A 19,123-nucleotide genomic window follows, 5' to 3' on the forward strand; every position below is an offset into this window, starting at 1 on the left:
ACAATGAACAGCAAAACTTTTTTTTTCAAAATTTGTTTTTTTTTCTCGCAAAAATCAAATTTTCGTCAGTACTTAGAAACGGGTAGAGGGTCTTAAAGTTCCATGTAAAAACATTAAGCAAAAATTTACTAAGATTCAGGAGGAAGGGGGGGTTCTACAATCCTCGGAAAATGCTACGTAATTTGTGGGTGGCGCTCATGTGAACTAATGGCTTTACTCAGTTATTGTAGTAAATTACATTCATTTTCCCTCAACACTTTACTACCTAAATCATTCTTGGAACATTTCTATTTTTCTCGTGTCCAAGAGGTCATTTTGAACAACCTTTATTCTATGAAACACTTTTCTTGTTTTACGTTTCTCTTGATCATTTTTAGTTAATTGGTTTCCATTTATCTTCAGTCTTTACAGCAACTTTATATAATGTCGTTCTAAAATAATGTTTTAATATTTACTTAGCAATCATGAATGGAAATCTGTCGAAATTCATAAATTATTCAATTCAATTCAATTCGGTTTTATTGGTGAATAATCAAGATACAATGAGTTATTTTGAAGTGCATAACAGAGTTTTGGAGTTCCTTACAGCTGTGTGTTGCATCATAATCCATTTAGGAACAATTATTTCTTTAACTAAGGCACTAGCAAGAGTAAGAAAAAACTATAAAAAAATAACTTACAGAAGTTGCAAAGGAAAGGGTATAGAGGAAGAGAAAGCTTATATCTAGATCACAGTTTTTTTATCTATTGTAGATGTGCTTAATCATTAGCTCCCCGAGGGCCAGAAATTGCTCCGCCTTGTTACGGCAGGTCCGGAACCGCGTCATCATCTCACCCGCTAGAGCAAAAAACTCCGGCAAGGTGAAGAGATCTTCCCCGGTTACTTCTTGTTGGGCCGCATCGCCGCTACTGGCAGCGACCACGCTGGCGAACGATCGCCCCCATCCAGGAGGGATCGCTGGGTTGTCCGCTGGAACCGTACGCTGTCCAGCTGCAGGAACGGTAGAGCTCGTATTCCGCTGAGAAGGGTGGGATGCTGCTGCTTTCTTCTTCCTCTTTTCCTGCTCCTCGAGGTACGCCTTGCGCGCGACGCATCCGTGGTAATTACCGGTATGGTTGCCGTCACAGTTGGCGCACTTAATGCGCGCCTTGGTCTGCTCTGCCATGTCCCCCAAGTCCGCCTTGCACGGCAGTGCGCACGCCTCCGAGAGGTGTGACTCACCGCACTCACGCAGCGGGGCCGGAGGTTGCAGTTCCGCGAGCCGTGGCCGAATTTCTGGCAACGGTGGCATTGCGCTACGTCCGTCGGGTTCTTGGTGTAAAACCGCCAGTTTACCCAAAAACCGTCCAACGTCTTAGTCCGCCGCAGGTCTTGGATCTTGACGGTGCCGCGGTCGAAGTACAACAGGTACAGTGTGTGTGTACCTGTTACCGTTGTCTTGCGCGAGAGCACTTTAATCTCCCGCGGTTTTATTCCGGCGTCCGAAAGGTGACCCTTCAGGTCGGAGATCGGACGGTCTTGATAACCCTGCAAGACGACCTTAACAGGGGCTTCTCGGGGTTGAATGTGTAGAAGTTGAAGTTGCTACGCTTCAATTCTTCAAACACCAGGTCGAAGCTCTTTTATTCAGTGTGATCACTTGCACTGCCGACTTACCGATTTTCAGACAATATCCGAGGCCTTCCAGCAACTCGTCAACATCGTCCGCCAACGTGTCCAAAACAAAAATTGGAGGTGGTCTTCGTTCCGTTGGAGAATTATTCTTTTTTGGCGTCGGCACTTTTTTCCGTGCACGACCATCGTCGTCGTCGTCGGTAGTGGTGCTACCGTCGGTGTTGTTGTTTTCTTCGTCGTCGCTCAGCATCTGGAACTCGTTCCTGATGGGAATGTTGGCGGATGTTGATGTGCCACTGGTTGTGGCACCGGAGGTACCCGAACGGGTTCGCACTGGTGATCTTGGAACATATCCGGGGTGTAGTAACTTTTTGTCGATTCCTTCTGCGCTCACACTCCCCTGCGCGATGGCGGTCGACACGGCGTTGGTTTGTTTACCTTTTTGCACACGGCCGGTAGACGAACTTCGCGGGTTTTTCGAGGCCGCACTCGAACTGCCACGGCCACGGCCGGCCTTTGGCATGCTGGAGAAGCAAACTCGCGGGTAACCACAACCAATTACGGCGAAAAAAATCGAAAAAACGATGGAGCACTAAGCACTAGCTGCATGCTCTCGTGCGTACACGGAGGGAGCGATTCATAAATTATAAATTTCTAGATTCTTGTGTCTACCGATCAAAGTAAAGATGAGATATTTCAACATTTTTGGAAAAATATATCTGTCACCATATTTTTCCTTCCTTTTTGAAGCCATTTTGTATCAATTTGTTGAAATGTTTGAATATTTCAAGACCAGAGAAAAAATAAATAACTTGAAATTCTAGTTATTTATGTTTTTCTGCATCCAAAAATATCTTAAAACTTCTCAGAAAACCATGTCCAAACACGTTCCGTTATGCAACTGCGCAGTTACTCTGATAAAGTTACTTTCCCGGGCGCGATGGAGTCGCGCGAGCTTTCAACCAGCCGGGGCGATAAGAACTTATGACGTGAGGATATCTCGCCTTCAGGATCGTATCCCACACACGTTTTAACACGTTCAAGTACATTTGAAGACGAGGTGTCCAGTGGCCAGAATCGCGCGACCATATCGTATGATTTATAGTAAATAGAAGTTATAAATAAATATAAAAAAATCCTTAACTAGTTGTAGTGGTGCATCGGGTCGGGGGGTTTTAATCACGACAGCCCGTTACGATAGCGATGCAGCTGTGTTTGGGGAATTTGCTTTTTTTGCTCGAAGGATGATGAAATTGTTCACTTGAAGTTTCAGTTATTGGAATGTTCAGTTCTTGAACAAACTTTAAAAAAAGTTTTTGTTATAAAATTGTATAAAGCTGTTTGAGAAACTCGTTCATCGATTTCAAAATATAATGTCAAAAATTGTTTCAAAAACATAATACAAAACGTTTCAAAACTATTGATCTGTTTAACAAATATTTAGACCATAAATGTTGGGCATAAATTAAATCTGCACTAATTTATACCACTTTTCTCGCCCAAACTGATATGACTCATCAAAACAGCATAAAAAACAAAATCTCGCTCACACACCTGACTACGAACCGAGCCTCCATTTCTTCGAATCCCTCAGTCACACACTGATTTGGTAGCATATTTATTTCTTTTTATATATGCTTCATCACACACTCCCCACAAATACACCCTCAACAACGATGCAAAATCCTCACGACGATAAAACAAAATCATCTGAAACCACCAACACCACCTTCGCAGCTGTTGTGTGGCCTGTACATAATCCTTGCGCGTTGCGCGACCCGAACCCCTAAGTTCTTCACTTTAGTTCCAACCGTTAACGCGTAAAGACCTCTTTTCTCTTGCTTTGCTGTTTGCTTTCGCCGCGCTAGTTCCGTGTTCTAAGTGTATATCGTCGGACTCTGTTGCCAACTGATGGTGGAAAGTGATTCTTCGATATCGGCGAAGAGACTTCAACGTGTGAGAAAGTGATAGTTTTGGAACCTTTGTGTAACTGCTGTGCAACTTTCGTTCTTGACCGTTGACGGATGATGTAATCCGTTTTGAACTTCTTTAGTGTATAGTGAAAATATTCCGAACAAATTGTGAACAAGGTGAGATTCTAGTTATGTGTACATCCCAGCTAATCTCCAGCAATGTTCATGATTTAACGCGACTTTAACGCCGTTTAATTCAATCACAAATCATTATCACGCGATTAACCAGTTCGACACCTCCCTTATCAGCAGTTATTACTAGCTGTCACAGTCATAGCGCAGGCTGTCGCGCAAACCGCAAATCGGAAGAAGACGAGAAAGTTCGCCGCCTGTTCGGTTATCGCATTCACCCGGGATGAAGCGGGGTTATTTTTAGAATCTCGTGGCTGTGGCGTTCGGCGAACGGCCAAAAAATGGGTCAAGTGTAATTGCGTTGCGCGCGCGATCCCTGAATTAAAGATGGTGACCGATAACGCGGCCGAGAGGGAAGCCGGGGATTTTTTGGAAGAAATAGCCGGTTGAGACGTAAAGCGTGTAACGCACTGACCGAGAGGTGATAAGATTTTGTGCGCTAGGTGCGATGAAGTCATCTGTCGATTATAAAACGCGATCGGCGTAGACGGCCAGGTTGCGCGCGCGATGACTAATTTGATTTAAATCTTATCGGAGAAATGGTGTTTCATCAGTTGATGTGTTTTCGGTAGTGCGTATTTCAGTGAATTTTTAAATCCATTGTACACCGTAAAAAATATTTAGCAAAGACAATTTGCATTTTTTTTTTTTTTTTGAATTTGCATCTGAAATTGTTTCTAATAATTTAGTCTGATTCGAATATTACGTGTTTCAAAGTGTTTGAAAATAAGCCTTGGAAAAATTTCACTTCGGATAATCGAATCACAAAGCAAATATTTTTTCGTTGTCATTTTTTTTATTGTCGAGCAAGATGGCGGGCAAAATGGCGGTAATGAAACCTATTCAAATTTGAAATGAGGGCGCAGAACTCGAATCCTATGTTAAAAGTAAGAATACACAGCAAAAAATCCGATGGTAAAATCGCATGCAAAAGCATGCACATCACCTTCGTCAAAATAAACACTTAATATTACACACTGCATGTACAATTTTTGCAAACACAAAAAAAAAGTTGCAACCGACGGGATTCAAACCCAGCACCAACAGTAAGGACAGGTGCCTTCGCCCACTCGGCCATCAGACCGATGAAAAGCTGTAAGGATAAACGCATATATGAGCTTGACATTTCGGTCAAGTATGTTTCCTATACTGATGGACTACATATTTCAGGGTGTAGAATCACATAAAATTGATTAAAAAAATGCAATATTTATTTTACGCCCAGGCCTTTTACACGCAGCTGGATTACTACTTTTTTAGCTGTGTATAGAAAAATACGAAAAAAAAGTTCGTAATTCGATTCGGATAGTCGAGACTTGGGATAATTGAGTCTGGAGTGTATACAAAAATCATAAAAACGACTTTAAAATCGCTTTTGGATTACTTCCAAATATATCTCAGAAATTTAAAAACTTCTGTAAACCGGTTGACATAAATAGCCAGGGTGAAATTGATAATCTTGATTTTTTTGCGATCTGAAAAATACCAACTTTTAAGAGTTTTTAAAGTAAGTTAACTAAAATAATGAAAACGTTGAAAAAAAATAGTTTTTTTTTTTTTGAAGGTTCAATAAACACAATTTTCAATTTTTACTTTTTGGTTTTTAAAACCGCCTTGAACCAGGGGTATTCAAAAATACCTAGATAGCAAAAAAAAAACATTGGACATTTACAAAAAAAAAAAACTGCAGCAAAAAAAATAATAACAAGCCGTAGTCTCAACATTTGAATGAAAAAAGTGTTTTGAAATGCATTTTACGTAAGTTCAGTTGTTTTGCAATCATTAGTTTTCAAAAAATGTAAGATTTGACGAAAACCAAAATTTTAGCAAAACAACTTATTGCGGTACTGTACATCTAAATTTTTCAAAAATTCAAAAGATGTTTGAATGAATCGAAACATGCTAAAAATTATTCTAAACGCAGAAGAATGCATTTTTAATTGATTTAAGCTAATTGCACTCATAATTTCACTGACATTTTGAAGTTTTTTGAAAAAAATATGAGCAATTCTCTACAAAATCGACCGATTTCGACAATTTTTTTTGTATTTTTTTTATTTGACTCAAATTGGTAGGGACCTTCCCTATGACCAAAGAAGCTGCTTTGTTGGTTCACCCATACAAGTCTCCATACAAATTTGGCAGCTGTCCATACAAAAATGGTACGTAAACATTCAAACAGCTGTAACTTTTGAGTGAATTTTCTGATCAATTTGGTGTCTTCGGCAAAGTTGTAGTTATTGTTGGCACTATTGAGAAAAAATTGGTACACGGAAAAAAATGCCGATTTCTTTATTAACTATTTTTCACAAAAACTGAATTTCCCAAAATACTTATTTTTTGATTTTCGAGATTTTTTTATGTGTTTTAAGGGAAACATTCAAACATTCAATATTACGCCCTTTTGAAACGTTAGTTCAGATTTAAAAAAATCAAAAAAATATTTTCGAAAAGATCGAAAAATTTCTCGAATGTTGCTGTATCTCAACAACCAAAGGTCCAATCAGCAAAGTCTCTTAGACAATTTTAAAGCAAATTTTTCGAAAAAAATATTTTCAGAAATGGTCACTCATGGCCACTATTTTTGAAAATCGTAAAACTGAAAAAACAAACTTTCGGTGGCTATATCTTGAAAACGGAGCCTTTGATCCAAAAAATTGTTAAGTACTTTTCGATTGCAAATTCAATTTTAAATAACAAAGTTAGGTCAATTTTTTTAATGTAAAATTTTGATTTTTTCCAAAAATACATATTTTTACAAAAATTCATACTCGGCGGCAGATTTTTTGACCATACTTTTCTATGGCTCAAAAGTTGCGGATTTTTGTCCCCTAAAACATATCAAAAAATCTCTAAAATAAAAAATACGTATTTTGGGAAATTGAGTTTTTGTAAAAAAAATAGTTAATGAAAAATAGGGAATTTTTTTCATGTACCATTTTTTCTGAATAGTCCTCAACAATACCTACAAGTTTGCCCACACAGAAAAAAATGATGGTGATATTCATCAGGAAATGATGACAGATTTTGTGGCAAAATAAATTATTAATTTTACCCCAGAAAATGAAGAATATTCATCAGTTTTTGATGAATATTCATCAGATTCACATTTTTAAACATTTTTTATGTAATATTACTCAAAAAAAGCAGATGATGAAAAAAGAGCATCTGCTGCAACCTTCCATCGGATGAGGAAGTAAAATGTCGGTCCTGGCCTTGGTTGTTAGGCCGTTAAGTCATTCGAGGTGTAGGAGTCGTATCCATGCCATAAGTACAAACAACCCACCAAACCAAGCCTACTCCGGTGGAATCGCTGGCGGCGGTTGGACTCGCAATCCAAAGGTCGTCAGTTCAAACACTGGGGTGGAAGGTTCCTTGGAGTAGAAAGAGGTTTGGGTGCTCTCCCCATTCAAGCCTTCGGACTCCTAGGTTCGAGCAGAAACTTGCAATAGAGACCACAAAAGACCCGGGGGTCGTTAATGTGGATGGTTTGATTTTTTTTTTTACTCAAAAAAAGAGGTAATATTCAACCTACCAAATTTTCAACATTCCAAAATTGAACTTTTTTGTCTGTGCAAGACACCAAATTGATCAGAAAATTCACTCAAAAGTTACAGCTGTTTGAATATTTACGTACCATGGGTGAACCAATGCCACACAATAGCTTCTTTGGTCATAGGGAAGACCCCCACAAAGTTTGAGCCAAATAAAAAAATACAAATAAAATCCATTTCCGGATTTGATAGAGAATTGCTCATATTTGTTTTGCCCCCTGATTTTTCAGACCGATTTTGAAGGAGGGGTGACAAAACTTAACATAAAATTTGTACCAGCCTAATTCGATTTGGAAACAGTTCATATATTGGTTTTTTTTTTTGTAAATTTCCTGGGTTTGAAACATTTTCAATTTAACAAATTTCTTAAAATTTAAAATCTTTTCCAAATTTGCTAACTTGCTTTATTTAACTTCGAATTAGCAAAGATATTTTTAAAATTGAATATAAATAACCATTTTTTTAACCCCAACAAAAACAATCAAGTTTTTGTAAAAAATAAGATTATTTGAAAACTAAAATGATAGCAAAATGGAGCCTAACATTTCAAAAGGGCACATAACTTTTGTAAACAATAGTGTATCCCTTTCACTCAAATGACAGTTTACATAAGGTGTGAAAGGGACACACTCTTGTTTTAAAAAGTTATGTGCCCTAATGAAATGGCAAGCACGAAATAACTGTTCTTGTGTAAAATACATTTTTTTCATTGCAATTTCAGCTTTTTTATATCTTTTTTGTCAAATAAAAAAATAAATCGCAACTGTTCATAAAGCAGCCTTGAAAAAAAACACATATCTATAAAGGACATGGACATTGTTAGGAATTCTATCAATGTAAATTATGTGTACGGTATCAATTCTGAACACTTTGAGGATATATACAAACAATTCATCCCGTTCTAATTTGAATTTGCGAAGAAGATCACCGGTAATGGTTCCTTCATATAGGGGAAAGTGGGGCAAGTGTAACAAGCTAAGGAAATGCTCGTTATAACCCATTAAAAACGTTAAAAAATCTGTCGGATTTATTGGAATCATCATATTCCAGGTCTTGACTGAGTCTTTGATAGAACAAGTTTTTTAAAAAATCTGTTTTTTAATGTAAAAAAATGATTTTAATTTTTTTGATTTTTCGTACGTTCTACTCAACTAGTGGGGCAAGACGAACAACCCGTTGGGGCAAGAGGAACAATGCATGAAACAACATGCTAATTTACTACCAATTGAACTGTTATCACTTGGATACATCAGATTAGGATGTATTTGAAACGTTTCTTCCATTTTTAGATTAAAAATAATATTTTACTAAAATTTGACCGTTTTCACGAAAAAAAAATATATTAAATAGTAAATTTTCATGATATTATTATATTATGTATGGGCAATTTTTTAAACAATTGTTTATCAGTTTTTAAGAACTTTCATGTATTTTTTTCACAATAAAATATGTTGCTGCAGAAATTCGTATTTTTTTCCATACTAAAAATCCATATGGTACACTTGCCCCACCTAAACAAGATTTTTTAAAAGCTCTCTACAATAATAACCAAAACATAAATCATACTTTATAATACGTGCAAGTCATTGGTAGGGACACTACCGATCTAGTGAAAATAGCATTTTGATAAAATGAGCCTTAAAACGAACCCTAAGCCTTATTTTGTACTTTCCAAATATTATAAGGAAACAAAGGTTTTGAAAAAAACTTCATTCAATCTTATGCCCCGTGGCGTTTACGTCGTTTTGGCGGTTATGTGGTAGTAGAATCAGCTAATTGCATTGCTAGCAACAATTCCTCATACTGGAAATAATCAAAATTGTAAAAATTACGGCCGTACGAGCGATTGTTCCTCTTGCCCCATATGGTCGTCTTGCCCCACCTTCCCCTACCCAGTAAAAAACAGACAGACTCGATTTATGAAATCAGACCAGACTCGATTATCTGAAGGCCCTGGTTAAATTTCACTTCGGATAATCAAAATTTTAGATAATCGAATCTCAAAAAAAATCATTGTCTTATTTTTTGATTGTGGAGCTTATTATGACCCCCAAACTACTCCAAGATGGCGGCCAAAATGGCGATGATGAATTATTAAAAAAAAAAATCATTTTGTAATTTAAAAGGCAATCAACCATTCAAATTTGACTGAAATGGGATCGCAGAACTCAAACTTGATGTTAAAAGTAAGAAAATAAAAAAAAATACAAAAAAATGTTTTTTTGTACATGATTCGATTATCCGACAAACCTTCGGATAATCGAGGCTTCGGATATTCGAGTCTGGACTGTATTTCATTTTTTTCTAGAAGTGACAATTTCATAATTGAACACCGGATTTCGAGCAGATTTTTACATTTTCTATACAATGTATTTCTTACGAGTCATGTCATTGCTACCACTCAAATCCGGTAATCCGTTCTCAGCCTGAACCGCAAAAATAAAACTCCTTTCCTACATACTTGTCCCCCTCAACAGCTCCAGCTGATTCGTAAAGTAAACAAAACGCTATCATCACTCGCTGCCCCGCTGCCGGGCGCTTCCAATTTCTTAGAAGCAAGCAATAAAAAAAACCAACGCCACGCTTTTTTTTCGCATTCGCTTATCGTTCGTGCAAATCAAACAAGTAGTTCAACAGTTTAAAACCACAAAACACCCCGACAGTTTATGGTGACACCCCAGGTGTGTATCAAATTGCCCACCGCACAATAATTGCAACCATTTAAATCCGTGGTCATATCAGATTTCCCACAACACCACCTCATCATGCCTATACGGACTGGATTATTGTTATTACAATTCAATCCCTCTGCGATTCTTGTTCACAACTTTTTTGCTACAATTTGTTCAACGCGCCAACCCTGCAATCAGTTTCATGTAGCTTTATTAGATTATAAATGACGAGTGAGGAAATTCAGTTTTTTGTGGAAAATACTCGAGTTGATTAGCCTGACGCGTGCATCAACCACCCGGCTAGTAATACATGTCGAAGAAGGGGGGAACCACAACAACAAAAAACACAAAGAAATATTTGCATTATGATACACCACTTCCCATGCATGGCTATTAGCTAGTGGCAGCCCCACTATAGGTAGAAGCAACTAGTGGAAATGTGCATCCAGCAGGGCTCGATTTTAGCCGAGCCTTCGCGCGGCCATGACTCATCAAACGAACGCGCCAAGTGTTGCGATTGCACTGCGCTCCTGCACGTGTGTGTGTGTTTGTGGTGGTCAAAGAAAGAAAAACCGTTTTTATGATCGAGTCAACAAGGCGCGATTTGACGATCTGGCCAGCAGCCGGATAATGAGCGCAGTTCTGGCGAGAAATAACGGCTAGGAAACGCAACATCCGACACGCTTCGGTTGGTTTGATTGAAATGATCGGTTTCGGTAGGATCTTCCACGAGATCGATCTTGGTGGTTGGCACAAGGGCTTCGATAAGTGGGGTTCAAGAAACGGATGAGTCACTGCTAGGAGAAGGTTTATTTAGCGCGCACATTAGTGGTGGATTTACGGGCAATTATGGGAGCTTAAGATCCTCAATTGGTTTGAAGACCAGCAATTATTTGAACACGATCGATCACGATCAGGATCGCTGAACATATCCGCGACTACAGTGTCTTTAAACTAATTTGGGAAAAATATTATTTATCTGATCACAACATTTTCGATCATCTTACAGGATTCGATCGTAGCAATCGGTGCGCGCGGACGCGATAAGTTTTTGCTGCGTCAAGTTTTTGCGTATTTCTTCAATTTTAGGATTTCGGTGGAATTTCACGGTTATTTTTAGTTTCAATCCGAGTGTTAATACAAAGAAAGGGTTATTTTGTGAGAATGGTGTCCTAAACGTGTGAGTCGGTGGTTTTTAGATTCAAAACGGAATTTTGGCATCTTTTCCGGGAGCATCGCCGAGCCCTGTTTTGCGACAAGATGGTCGTTTCTGCTGGTTTCGGACGATCTGTCGGGATCTATAAAGGTCTGATGGTAGTGGTCGGTAGGGGTAGAGTGGCTTTTTTTAGTGGGATTTTGCATTGCATTAGGAAAATTTGGATGGAAGCAGTAATTTTGCGAAAAATCAAAAAAATAAGATGGCGGATAAGCGGCTGCAAATTAAAATGAAATGTCGAAAAAATAACGCACGGTGAAGAGAGAACGAGCAGGAAAAAGTCAGTGTGAAGCAAGACAAGGCCGGCTTAAGCGTGGTTTTGTGTGGGGAGCGAAATTTAAATTAAACAAGTGTGTGAGCTTTTATGGAAACGATATTCCTTGTGATTCGTTGTTATGAGAGGATGAATAACGGTTGCCGTCACCATCGTCCTCGCAAAGCTTGGAAGAGTGAAAAAAAAAGAGAGAGGCGAGCTGCGAACCGCAGAAAATTCTGGTGGGATGAGATTGTCGGAGAGCTTGCTGAGTCGCATTCAAGCTGTCACAGTAGAAGTCGATGCCTCAAGCAACCTACTGGGATCTTTCGGGTGAGCTCGTTCTATGTTGTACTTTAGTAAACAATAAAAATATCAATAAGTATTTAAAACTTAACTAACTTTAACCATTTTAATTAAATTAAAATTATGTAAACGAATTTCACCAATAACATTCATTTTTGTTGTAAACCTAGTTCGTTATAATTACATATTTAAATGTTTACGTTTTTTAAGTTTAATTGAATAAACTGTTACTTTTATTTTTATATTCGACTTTAAATTTACAGCTTATGGATCCATCTGGTGGCTACATTGACCAGATTAAAAAAAAGTTTAGTCTTTTTGATTTGGAAGATTTCTAACAAATTGGTCAATTTCTTTTTTAGGGTCACAATTTGCCATCAAAATACATTTTTCAATTGTTAAATTTCAAACATTTCAGCTTTGGATCTATCTGGTGGTTACATTTACTAGAAAATAGAAAAAAAATATAGCGGATATAATTCTGTAACATTTTTTTCAGACTCACAGGGGAGATTACATACCTTAAATGTATTTGCTTATTATTTCTTGAATCGTCTCAATTTTGGCATCAATATTTGATTTGCCAAATTGTCATAGAGGAGATGACATTCATGAAATATATCAGTTTGATTTCTTGAGTTATCACGATTTTGGCACCAATTAAATTTGCTTAATTGTATAAATACAGATTATATAATAAAATGTTTAAATAGCATCCCAAATGGTCAATATTTTGTGTGTTGCTGTGGTAGTTTTTATTTATTTTTTTCAGGATTTAATAATTATTGCTGCCAAAAGCGGAACAATTTATAACTGTCAAATAAAACAAGGTTTGACAATTGTTTTGAAGTTTTTATTTTCAAGCCCCAACATGTTTCTCTAACAACCATGCTCATGCTCATGCTCATGCTCATGCTCAAGCCCCAACATGTTTCTCTAATTTGGTTTTAACTTAAACTGTTGCTTTTAATTTGCCTAATATTTATATGTTATTTTAATTAATAATAAAATTGCTGATTTAATAAGCATTAATTTCTTCCGTTTTTTATAATACTATTTTGATAATTAAAGCTTCGAAACAACTTGTTAATATCTTATATGTTCATTATATCATTTATTTATTTTATCTTTTATTATTTTTCTAATATTTCATACCAATTCATCTTAGTATATAATATTCACTTTGTTTACTTTATTTGTTATATTTATCATATTTATTATATTTCTTATATTTATTTTATTTATTATATTTATTATATTTATTTTATTTATTATATTTATTATATTTATTATATTTATTATATTTATTATATTTATTATATTTATTTTATTTATTATATTTATTATATTTATTATATTTATTATATTTATTATATTTATTATATTTATTACATATATTTCAAACGCCCAACAAACCCCCAAAAGAAATACTAACCCCTCTCAAAAAATAAAATCCCAGGGCCTTCATATATTTTACGGACTGGATGAGGGAGTCGTGGATCGCCTGGCCCAAGTCACATGAATGTCATTTTCTTTTTAATCATATCATAACAAATGATTGGATTGAGAATGATAATCTTTTAAGGTCCTTAAGATATAAGTCGGTTACTAACCAAACCGTCTCAGTTGAAACATACTGTGGTCATGGCCAAGTCCTGCCAAGACGGGGGTACTTATACATACATACATACATACAACATTTTCGATCATCTTACAGAATACTCTCCCACCGAACCAACACAACAATGTCCAAGGAACTGCTGCATTTGCGGCTCCTTCGGGAGGAGCTCGCCGATCTAGACTTTGAGGACATTCAGAGCGACCTGATCGGTCGTCGCATCTTCACTGAAGCGGACTGTAGGGATTTGCTGGAGGAGACTGACGAAAATTACCGCCTGGATTTGCTGTTCCTCATTCTCGAGCAGAAGCTGGGACCGTACGGAAACATCATGATCGTCAATCAGTTTCTGGATGTCCTGAGGTCGTACTACTCCTGGATCGTGGAGCGTCATGAAGCTAGCATGCGGAACGGCGAAACCGGACAGATCATTCGATACAAGTCGTACCAGAACAACACCTCCGTGCCGGGTATCGACGGACTGAACGTCTTCCGGCGTGACTACCTCTGGCAGATCCAGCGGTACCTCAAGCAACTGAAACACGGTGTTCGTGGCCAGCGGTACCTGTTTGTGTACGGCAGCTTCGGAACGGGCAAGTGGACGCTGGTCAGCCAGGCCTGCGAAAACTTCACGATCGTAGAACACATGGGGTATAACATATTTTACCTCAACTTGGCCAACTGTAACCAGCCGGAGCAGATCTTGGAACTGCTGGAGAACCTCAGCATCCAGATGGAGATCGACTACAAACCGGACGATGTCGTGTACAACGGACGCTATCCCACCAACGAGATCGCCATCCGTAAGCGCCGACTGCTGCAGCGCTTCGAGGATCACACCTTTCGGAACAGTTTGCTGATCCTGTCGCACGTGCGCGATCCGGCGCTGATCGAGGCGTTCGATCTCAAGTGCAAAACGCTGGTGATCACCAGCAACCCGAACGTCGTGAACAGCGTCAACGAGAACGAAAAGTTTGTCGTACGACTGCCGTCCGGTTTCAGCGAGGACGAAACTATCGAACTGTTTCGGAAGGTACTCAAGGCCAAAGTTGCGCTGCCAGAGGAGGCCCACCAGATCCATCGAACCTGCAAGGGTAATCCGTTCATGATCAAGCTGATCGCTCGCAAGATGGCAGAGTACAACAATATCGATCATCGCTGGTCTTCTTTGGCCGCTGAGCTGCGCAGTCACTCGATTGCTATCGAAAACATGACGATTCAGTCGATTCTGGAACGGCTGACCGCAGACGAGCAGTGGACGTTCCGTAGCCTGGTCGTGTTCAAGGACAATGTGAAGGTTCCTCAGATAGTAAGTAGCTGCGGGATCAGCTGCCAAAACCCACACTAACGTCCGCCTTCGATTTATTTTGCAGGTCCTGCAGCGCTACTGGGGACTGACCGCGGAGGAGACCGAATCCATGGCGAACAAGCTGCTCAACAGGGGTCTGCTGGAGAAGCGTCTCTGCAAGGATCAACAGGTGTCGTACATGCTGCACTATGTGTGTTACAATTTTCTTCTCAAGGAAACCCCATCTGAACCCATCGCTAACCTGCACCGTCGATTGGTTGAAAATTATAGGTAAATGCACCCCCTTTTAACAATCGTCCATCCCATGCACCACTGGCACCAAAAACCCTAATCCCAACCCAACTTCCAGCATCTCAGCGACGCTTGAATCCCGCCGCGAAGTGGACCTCCTCAAGTTTACCAACGACAACTACTTCCACTTTTATATCGCGTACCACCTGCAAGAATCCGGCCTGCACCAGCTGTTCCCACAGCTCTTCAAGGACTTTGGCTTCCTGGAGCAGAAGCTGCGCTACACCGGACTGCCCAACACGGTGGGAGATTTGCGGCTCTACCAGGACTACATCTTCGACAACCGGGACCACTCCCTGGACTACCCGGAACTGTTGACCGAGTTTCTGATGGGCGCCGAGGTGCTGCTGTCCAACTCGACCGACACGTGCCTGCTGCAGCTGGCGTTCAACTGTACCGGACCGATCGCGACGGAGGCCAAGGAGCAGGCCAGGTCGTACGATAGTCGCGTCTGGTTTCATGACATGTAAGTGTGATTGGGTGGTTTTGAGATAAATTTCGAATTACAACTTTTGGGTTTTTGTTTCAGCGATCGCACCCACCAGCATCAGCTGGTGCAGGTTCGCAGTGCACCGATCAAGGTTCGCTTCCAGAATCCGAGCTCGGCACTGGTCTCGCTGGACAACCACCAAATCACGCTGGTTGATCTCTCGCCGCTGTACTCGGCTCCGTCGACCATTTTCGATGGCAACATGAGCCGCGTCGTCGACATGCACATGGCCGGAAATGTGCTGGTAGCGCTGGACGAAACGGGAACGATCAACGTGTGGTCGCTGAGAAACATTCCGTTGGATCGCAACGCTCGACAGCACGAAAGTGACGGCAGCCTGCCGATCCGGCGTCGCGTTCAGACCTTGGTGCCGCACCCTCCGACGGATCGCTTCACCGGGTTCTGCATCGTTTCAAAGACAGCATCTTCGGTGGATCCGGCCGTGATTCTGTCAGAAATGTTTGCCATAACCCAGAACGGAACCCTGTACATCTTCAAGGGGTTGACCAACTTTACGGAATCTATGAAGCACAATACAAACATTAAGAACATCATCATCATCAAACCGTTAATTGACGTTCCCGGCCAAAATCCGAAGCTACTCTTCGTTACCAGCGACAACCAGGGATGCATCTTTAACTTGAAGTCCACCAGTGTCGAGTGCCGGTTCAGCGAGCCCGACATCGTGAACATTCACTACATGGGCAATGCGCTGGTGTTTGTGGGTGAAAACCAGATCCGGTTGCGCAAGTTCAGCCGTAACGAACGCAATCAGCTGCAAATCGAACCGGCGGTCGTCATCTACAAAACTCCAACCAATCACCGCAACGCCTGCAGTGCCATCTCAGACGACTACGAGTACATCATCCTGGGTACGACCCAAGGGATATCGATCTTCAGTATTAGAGAGGAGGTTGAGGTGCTGCGGACCAACATCAGCCAGAGCATCCTGGACGTGGACATCTTCCCGCTGGACGACGCTCAATATCGGTACATTCTGATTTCCTCTTCCGAGGACAGCGGCAACGTGATCAACATGTACTCGCTGATGGTAACGGCACAGAATCAGCTGGTCAGCAACCAGTACCAACTGCAGGACAACGCCGTCTACCATGCCGATCTGGAGGCGGATCCTGTCACCGTGAAGACCGTAGATCGCAAGCGTGTCATTCAGGAGGTCATGTACACAAGGCTTCACCAGCGCGACGATTTTCGCCTGATTTCACCCCCGATCGAAAACAAACCGCTGGCTAGTGTTGTCAAGCGGTTGACACAGTGCACATCCGGGTTCTATCTGGGTCTTGCCAACGGCGACGTGCTGCGGCTGGAGGAATGGAGCAACGGAAGCGAAGACCCGGAACCGGAAGTGGTTTGCAACTTGGGCGGCGCGATCACTCTACTGAAGAGCTTTGACGAGCCACAGCTCCTGGTGGCGGCTTCCGACAGCTGTTGCAAGATCTTTGTCGCACACGATCAAGTAGTCGAGATGCCGGAGGAGCTGTGCGAGTGCTACCTTTACCGGGACCAACATCTGGTGCTGCTCTTCGACGCTGGGCGTGTTCAGGTAGGTCATTCGGTCAATGGCCATTTCAAGCAAGCATGTACTAACCAACCAATTCCAAATTAGCTAACCTTAAGTCAATCCGTGATCTATTCACAGTGTTCGCAGGTATTCAATGTTCTCGTTGTGATAAAATCTGATCGACCAGCAAACTAACCAAACTTAATACGGTTGACCTTTCCCACCACTAATCCCCTCACTCTTCTTCCAGATATTCAACGTACAAACCAAACAGTTCGAGTTCGTGATCGATGCCGGCAACCCGTACGGTGCATCGGCCATCAACGACCAATACCTAATCGTAGGTATGACAAACGGCGATATCCTACAGTACGCGATCGAGCAGCACGATACGCTTGAACTCCACCTGGTGCACACCTACGTACAACCGAAGCGAATCACCAGCTGCGCTCTGTCCGCCAACGGTGAGCTGCTCGCGGTCGGCTACAAAAACGGAGCCCTCGAAATCTACAACACCGAGGAACGCAAACTCATCTCCACCCTCGAATCTCACCGCTGCGACGTGGCCTCTCTCTACTTCAGCCCTTGGAAAGATTCCAACAACCCGCAGATACTGGTCAGCGTCGGCGAGCAGATCGTCTTCTGGAGTCTGGACTCTGTAATCAACAACCCCGACTCCAGAGGCGATGTCAAGCGACGCTCGAATCGCTACAAAACGCGACCATCCCTAACCTCTCCAGCGCTCGACATCCACCGAACCTCCTTCGGCAGCCGCTCGTCCGGTCTCTCGTCCCCGCTCGCCGCCAGCCCCTCCCGCAACGGTTCGTTCACGTTCGACCTGGACGAAGCCGCCCACCAGTGGCTCACCAAGTCCGGACCCTCCAACAAACCCCACCTGCTGTCCTGCATCAAGCTGATCGGCAGCGCCGAACGGCTCATCGTCAACCGGGACTTTAACAAGTTCTTCACCATCGACGACGAGGGCTACATCTACTACCTGCGACTGTTCCAACCACCGAGCCGGCACCGACTCACCGCGACCAGCTTCATGTCGCCGGCCGCCGTGGCCCGCCTCTCGAATGGCACCTCCTTCCCCTTCTGACTATTGTCCCGCGGAGCTGCTCGATCGGTACTGACCTCCGTGTACTACATGCTGCTGTACATTTTCTACACTGCCGTGCTAAGGTAGAGAGGCGAGCCGAGTCTTTCACGGGTACCAAATCCGCAATACTCTTCCGTTTTTCCCGTCATTGCCATTGCCTTCGAGCAGCTTCCTCGGTTTTACTTAAGGGACAAACGGTCCAGCAAGTATTTTTTTAGTTTTTGTTTTTCAGTTCAGTTGATAGCCCGTAAGAGAACGCGAAATGCACAAAAGAAAGTGTGATAACAATTTTACAAAGTGGAATTCGAGAGAGGAAAAGACGAAAATTTTAAACAAATATTAAGCAAAAAAACAAATTTTACTAGAGATATAAAGTTTAGACGGAAATTATTACGAGAAGAAAGACATGATTCGACTGGGAGTAAAACGAAATTAAAAGTTTAAAACGAGTTTAGTTTCAATTACCGTTTGGCATTTATGTAAAGAGCACGTTAACCTAAAGACATGTAATTTTGCTCAAAATGCTGCATTTGTTTGCCATGTAGGTTCGATTTAAAAAAAAACTTACTTTAATTTTAGTAAAGTGTACGGTTAGGCTTCCCTTTATGACGATTTGATGTGACAATGAGCATGATTTGAAGACTTTCCAAACCCCATTAAAGATTTCCCTCCGTTTTCCTTTATTTTTCTATCCATATTTTATTTGTTTAAGTGTATTGAAAGTACCAGACATATGTGCGAATAAAGTTTTAAACGAGCTTTTGTCAAATAAGTAATTCAAATATCACATTCCTTTCCTTAACATATATAATTTAATATTCCAGTATGAGCATTTTTACATTTACATGTAATTTATGCAAAAAATAAAACGATAAGATTATCACCAAAAATTAACCCTCTAATACCCATTTTTTCGAAAATTTTCATTTTTCCCATGTACATTTTGAGGTCATTTTGAACAATTTTTGTTCTACGAAAAACTATACTTCTCTTGTTTTATATTTTTCTTGTTTTATTTTTAGTTTTTTTCAATTTGCATTTATCTTGTTTACTTTATTTTTGTTTTTGGT

At 40.8% G+C, this 19,123-nt stretch overlaps 1 protein-coding gene across 1 annotated transcript; it reads left to right on the forward strand.

Moving 5' to 3' along the window:
• Positions 1 to 3,424: 3,424 nt before the first annotated feature.
• LOC6034671 lies at positions 3,425 to 18,811 on the forward strand. Its single transcript, XM_001844907.2, has 6 exons — positions 3,425 to 3,705; positions 13,439 to 14,648; positions 14,713 to 14,918; positions 14,998 to 15,405; positions 15,469 to 16,993; positions 17,202 to 18,811. The coding sequence occupies exons 2-6, from the start codon at positions 13,467 to 13,469 to the stop codon at positions 18,051 to 18,053; spliced, it is 4,173 nt and encodes a 1,390-aa protein (XP_001844959.2). The 5' UTR covers positions 3,425 to 3,705; positions 13,439 to 13,466; the 3' UTR covers positions 18,054 to 18,811.
• The last annotated feature ends 312 nt before the right edge of the window (positions 18,812 to 19,123 follow it).

This window comes from Culex quinquefasciatus, chromosome 2 (assembly GCF_015732765.1).
Source record: "Culex quinquefasciatus strain JHB chromosome 2, VPISU_Cqui_1.0_pri_paternal, whole genome shotgun sequence".
Lineage (NCBI taxonomy): Eukaryota > Metazoa > Arthropoda > Insecta > Diptera > Culicidae > Culex > Culex quinquefasciatus.

Coding starts and splice junctions, on each gene's coding strand:
- LOC6034671 (XM_001844907.2), top strand. CDS start 13,467: ATGTCCAAGGAACTGCTGCATTTGCGGCTCCTTCGGGAGGAGCTCGCC. Junction 14,649..14,712: donor ATGTGAAGGTTCCTCAGATA/GTAAGTAGCTGC, acceptor TTTATTTTGCAG/GTCCTGCAGCGCTACTGGGG. Junction 16,994..17,201: donor TCGACGCTGGGCGTGTTCAG/GTAGGTCATTCG, acceptor CTCTTCTTCCAG/ATATTCAACGTACAAACCAA.